At 41.3% G+C, this 6,288-nt stretch overlaps 1 protein-coding gene across 1 annotated transcript in view; it reads right to left on the bottom strand.

The window, feature by feature from the left end:
- Nucleotides 1-6,288, bottom strand: part of TUBE1 (tubulin epsilon 1) — a 32,893-nt gene that overhangs the window by 19,628 nt on the left and 6,977 nt on the right. The window contains exons 4-7 of the mRNA XM_075064565.1: nucleotides 5,322-5,379; nucleotides 4,558-4,673; nucleotides 3,833-3,954; nucleotides 1,526-1,846 (exon numbers count right to left, since the gene is read on the bottom strand). Coding sequence (XP_074920666.1) covers nucleotides 1,526-1,846; nucleotides 3,833-3,954; nucleotides 4,558-4,673; nucleotides 5,322-5,379 — 617 coding nt within the window. The remainder of the gene's footprint in view (nucleotides 1-1,525; nucleotides 1,847-3,832; nucleotides 3,955-4,557; nucleotides 4,674-5,321; nucleotides 5,380-6,288) is intronic.

A 6,288-nucleotide genomic window follows, 5' to 3' on the forward strand; every position in this document is an offset into this window, starting at 1 on the left:
AAAAGCCATATATTGAGAATAAGGATCTTAAAAACAAGGGTTTTTGCAATCATTTACTGTTTACTTTAAAGCAGACATAGGAATAAAATTCCCTGCTACAGACCATTTCTGTAAGGAAGGGAAAAAAGTACTGGGCAATTTTTAAATAAGGATAAAATTTTCAAAAAAACCCCCAAAGTAACTTATGACCCTAAGTAGGGCTGCTAGGTGTCCAGTTTCTGACTGGAAAGTCTGGCCAAAAAGGGAACCTGTCAGTGTCTGGTCAGCACTAAAAGTCTGATTACTAGAGTAAACGTGATAAGTCTCCTTGCCGAGAGGGTGGGAAGATCAACAGCTGTTCAGCTGCTGATGGAGAGCCACAGCCTCAGCTACAGGAGGCCTCTCATAGCTCTGACTGAGGAGGGGGCCAGCCCAGGGCTGGGGAGCGCCCACTGGTTCGCACTGGTGCTGTGAGCTGATTGAGTGAGGGGAGGAAGGCAAGCTTCAAGCACGACAGAGAGGCTGCAGGAAGGAAGGGGGCAGCCCGCTATCTGTGGGGCTTGGATGTCAGGAGAGGGGCTGTTTGGAGAGCAGCCCCTGGATCTGCTTGCCTCCCTTCTGGCTGCAGAGGGGCCTGGGCTTGGCACGGTGCACTGCACAGGGCCACTTTCCAACAAGTCAGGCTGTCCATCCCCACTCCATGCACAGCATGATCACTGCCCAGATAGGAGCCTGGATGCCTCCAGCGCTACACCCTGGGAACTTGATTCCCCGCACTCTCTGGGTGGCAGAAGTTGACAGGCTCTGGCGTGTTGCAGCCAACCTGCCCTAGCCACAGCTAAGGTAGGCTGGGAGCCAGGGCCCCAAGAGCTCCTTGGCATGGGGTGCAGAGGAACCAGGAGGAGAGGCTCGATAAACCCTTCAAGAGAAGTGGGAAGACCCCAGAACCAATATTTCTGTGCAAGTTTTCTGGAGCCAGCCAGGGTGAGTGGGTCACGGCTGCTGCGGGGGTGGGGGAGGCTATAAACTGTGGGGCAAGTTCCCCAGATGGAAGCGACCAACCACCTGCTCCCAGTTCCATGGACCCAGACAGGCAGGGGACACCAGGGTGTGTTTGGAACCGTCCCTTGCCTCAGTGTTGGTGGCCTGGAGGAACTGGTGGGGGGAGCTGGGAGTCAGGACTCCTGGGTTCTCTCCCTGGCTCTGGGAGGGCAGTGGGGCTAGGGGGTGGGGGGGGAAAGAGGAACTCAGGAATCTTAGGTTCTATCCTCAGCTCCAAGTTATGCCTTGAGTGAGTGGCTTATGGAAAGAGCACCCACCACAGGTAACTGGTGGGGTGGGCAGAGTGCGGCAGTCCCTAGACTGGATGCAGAGTAGCGAAGGGGGAGGAGTGAGTGGAGGCAGGACCTTGGGGGAGAGGGTGGAGCAAAGGGCTGGGCCTCAGGGGGAGGGGAAAGGAGCAGAGTGTCCAGTTTTCAGAAATTGGAAAGTTGGCAACCCTAACCCTAAGTCTCATTTTCAAAAGTGACTTAAGGAACTTAAGAGCCCAAGCCACTTTGGTTCTTTTTGAAAATAAGTTTCAGGATAACATTTTTCATCAATACAGATAAGGAAGAAACACTTCCTCTGTAACGTACACAACAAGAGAAATTGACGAGAATATTAATACTCTCTCTTACTTCATTTTCAATTGGCAGCACACAGTCCGCATGCTCATTAAGTTCCTTCATAGCCAGAACACTATTATATGGAGAAGTAACGACATCATCCTCCCCAGAAGGGTAAACTGAAGTAACAAATCTATATACGTCCGGGAACTCATCTTCAAGCACATTTAGTACAAAAGTACCAAGACCAGATCCTGTCCCTAAGAATAATTAAGAGAATAGTTACAATTAAAAGAGATAATGCTTAAAACATCCTGAATTATTTAAATCCCCTCTGAAACACAGGATTTCTTTGTACATTACAGACCAGATTTTCTTAAGTGCTCAGCACTCAGTGATCACAGTGGGAGATAGTAGAGCTGGACAGGAAAAGGTTTTTCCATCCTGAACTGGGATAAGAATTTGAAATCTTGAACATTTTCATGAACAAAAACTCTGAAAACAATTTTTTTTTTGGGTCAACAGAAGAAATGCTGAATCAATTTCTAAACTTTTTTCGAAAATATTTTGAAATGGGAAATTTGTCAATTTAGCAGGGATCCTGGTCAATTTTCATCACTGACAATTTTAAAATCAAGACTGGACATTTTTCTAAAATCTGCTGTAGGAATTATTTTGGGGAACTTTTATGGCCTGTGTTATATTGGAGGTCAGACTTGATGATCTAGGTCCCTTCTGGCCTTCGAATCTATGAAAAATGATCTTTTTCTGTAAAAAGTTTGTTTTGATGAATTGGTGTTTTCTGACTGAAAAACTTTTAGTTGAAAAATTCTAGACCAGCTCTTGAACTAAGCTTTTATGAAATACCTTAAGTGTTACATCCAGTCTACTCGAACATTTCTTGTGATGGGACATGGCTCTTCTTAGCAAGTTATTCTATTGTCTAGCTAACTTTATTAAAAACCATAAGGATGGATATTTATACAAGATGTGGTTTCGGAATTTTAGAACACTCAAATATTGTATCTGATCAGCGTGCATCTCTACTTAAGCCTAAAATACAGATTCAAATAGCACAATAATGCAGGTAAAAAAGCATCTTCAGCTTGTGTGTATAGATATATCATTCTAGGAAAAGGCAGGGTATCTCCATAATGAGTTTTGTATAATATAGTTTGTATGTTTGAGTGTAATTATAGTCAGCGAGATGACTGCAAGTGGTACTTTTTGGTGTTCAAATTTTTTTTTCCTTCAGTGACTTCATTATTAAGTTTGCTTGGTTTTCAAGTTAGAACATGATTTCCCCCCCTTTCTTTACTGTCAACTGTGTATTTTCTGCCTTGGACAGCTAATATTTTGGAATCCTAACAGCTGACAATTTTAATTATGAGGCTGGAGGATGAGGAGAAAATAACTGCTTTTCTGCAATGCTGAGAGTAATAATAAGTAGGTTCTCTCAAACTGAGCATATTACACTGAAGATACAGCACAAAGATACATGGAAAACAGGGGACTATTTTCATATTCAGTTTTCAGATCCTACCCATTTAAACTTATCTGCTCTTAATGTAACAGCACTGAAGTTGTTCAAGTTTGGTGCCATTATGCTAACATCAAAGTTGTCATTGCACAAGGTTACCCTTGGATACATTTACAAAATAGTACTAAGAGAACACTTCATTTATGTTGATAATAATAGGTAAAAAAGTTAAAAGAAAGCACTGTGGGAGCAGGATGATCTGACAATCATGGTCCAAACACCCCAAGGGAGAACAGAAAACCACAGATGGAAACAAAAAATAAGCTACCTCATTAACCTCCTTCAAAACCTTCCTTAAAACTCTGCTTTTCTGTGATGCCTACAAAAAAAAACCTTGAAAATCATTAGGCACTGATCTGCTTAGACCTGTTGCCTATCATGCTGACCAGTATTGTCTCCTTGTGGGCCCCCCCGCACTCGTCTGTCTGTATGCATCTGTTGTCTCGGATCTTACACTTGGATTGTATGCTCTTTAGGGCAGGGACTGTCTTTTTGTTCTGCGTATACAGTACCTAAGAAAAAGGAGCCCTAGTCACTATGGTAATATTACTAGTACTAACTTGACTTAAGGAATTTTTTTTAATTAACTAAGACCTTTTACCATGTTACCAGGGTCTTATATTATTAAAGTTACAAATTTTCAAAAATCTAGTTCCTTTTTCACCTGTGACATTTGCAGATATACTAACAGTGAAAAACCGCTTACCACCTCCCATTGAATGAATTACAAAAAAACACTGCAGACAGTCGCAGTGTTCTGCAGTCCTCCTCAGCTTTTCCACAATGTGTTCCCGGTACTGATAGCCATACAGTTTATGACCTACAGCCCTGCAAATATGAGAAATAAGAAAATTTAAGTGTCCAGCTTTGTACTCTAATTCTTCCTATTCTTGTCTGTATACACAGTATTATTAGAGATGTGCTAACACCTCAGAGAAAAATTTGTGCTGTTATCTACTTTATTAGGAGTTTCTCCTCCCTTTTTTGTGACTTGGTGTATATGCAAAAAGTCAGGATCTATGTTGCTTAGAAGTCAGAAGTTCATTTGCTCCTGTTATTCACTCCTCACTTGGTCTCCAAGCAAGTTGCATAATGTCCCAAACTAGATTATGGCCTTCAGTGAAGAATGAGCCGCTGGAACAGGAGAATGCCTAAGACAAATGATCCTTTCTTTATGCAAGTAGGTCAAGTAACTAAAAACAGTGAGGGAAGAGAAACACAGAAGAAATGATATATCAGCAGAATGATTCATAAATAAAATGCTTTTCAAGGTTCTCCTCAAGGTGACAGCAACTCGAATATTTACTGTTAATGTGGCTCAGTTCCCGCTGGTGCAATAGAACCTTGTAGAAAGACATTGTTATCATTTCCCTTTTCAACTGCCATCTATTAGTAGCTAAAATTGCTTTGCGAAGAAGAGTTTATTCTCACCAGTTGTTCCCTGAACCAGAAACATCTGTGATGAGCTGCTTGCTATCAAACACATCTCTCAATGGCCCCTGCAGAATTTCATTCACTACACCCTCCTCCATGTCAATCAAGAGAGCCTTAGAGAAAGAAAAAATTAATTCAGTCAGTATTCCACTCTTTGAAATAGTTACACAAAAACGATATGAGCACTTGCAAGATAAAAGGTATCTTCTTCCATTACAGTTTCAGGCATAAATGTCCATTTTAAAAGATTTGGCTTCTCAGTCATAGTGTCTCTAGAAAATTTCACCTTGATCTCCTTGTCAGAAGACAAAATTTAATGAAGCATTATTTCAGTTTCTGCAACTTTTGTTTATGCTGTTCAAAATTTCAAGGGTTAAATGCATAGCATGCTGAATACTTAGTAATAAAAAATATTGGCACAGATTTTCAAAGATATGTTTCCTCTTAAAAACATATGTTAACTAAGTGGCTCAAATAAAACCCTTTACTGCCCCCTCCAAATGCCAACTATACGTGTGATCTACACAATCATTTTCCTAAATTATACATTTCAAATTATTACTGAAGTCTGCCTGCAAAGTGGACTATAATACTGTTACACTAACCTGGGGAACTAAGAAATTTCAGTTTTAGTTTGAGAAGCATGTCTGAAACTGTGCATTTAAGACAAAAGGTATACACAGGAAGTTTAAACCATGAGCTCTTTACAGTCAGTCACAAGTATGCAATGTATACAAAATTATCTTTATAAATTGTCTTACTCGTGCTTTTAAAGAGAAGATTTTTCCTTTGTGAATATCAGCACCATCACCACCATTTCTGGAAAAGGGAGAAATGTTTTATAACATCAGATCCATTATGGAAGTGATACAATATCATTAAAATTCTTTCCTTCTCACTGATCTCTCCTGTCCACAGGTTTGACCCAATGCAAAACAATAATGGTGCCCCTCTCACACACACATATACAACATACTCTACTTGCAAAGTCTTAATGGAAATTCCCTAAAATAAAGTCTTTACAGGATCCCAACCCACTGATAATATCTTAATGACAACTTCACGTGACACTAAGGTGGTCAGCATGAAATATTTACCACCAGGAACATTGCCCTACTCATCGCTGGCAAAGTAGCTGGATTCTAGCCCTGGCTCTGCGAGAGAAGTGTAGTATATAGTGGTTAGGCAAAGGACAACTAGACTTGTTTAATCACTCTGAAATGCAGTATGGTGCAGTGTGTAATATTCGGGGCTGTCAAAATAAAAACCTGGGTCCTGTGCCTGCAGTGACCTTGCATAAGCTCTCAGCTAAGTTATTTTCAAAAAATGGGCAGGGGACTGTTTAGCAGCTCTTCACTATCTTCTATGTTTCATAATCTAATTAGTAATAAAGGTAATGAATTGTATGGGAATTTAAATAGCACTCAGAGGTTACTCTCCTTTTTCTCCAGTTCAGGAACTTCCCTCTAGTCTACTATGATGTGATTAGAACAACAGAGACTCGGTGGGATAACTCACATGTCTGGGGCACTGTCTGGTGGCAGCGAGATAAGATCCAAGCTGGTAATTAAGCTTGGAGGTTCATGCTATAAGCCTCTCCCCCAAATCTGGACCTTAGCGTCCAAAATCTGGGTGCTTAGCATGAACCTCCAAGCTTAATTACCAGCTTGGATCTTATCTCGCTGCCACCAGACAGGAATTACAGCGCCTGCCTCGCTCTGGTCCCCC

This window comes from Chelonoidis abingdonii, chromosome 3 (genome assembly GCF_003597395.2).
Source record: "Chelonoidis abingdonii isolate Lonesome George chromosome 3, CheloAbing_2.0, whole genome shotgun sequence".
Classification (NCBI taxonomy): Eukaryota; Metazoa; Chordata; order Testudines; family Testudinidae; genus Chelonoidis; species Chelonoidis abingdonii.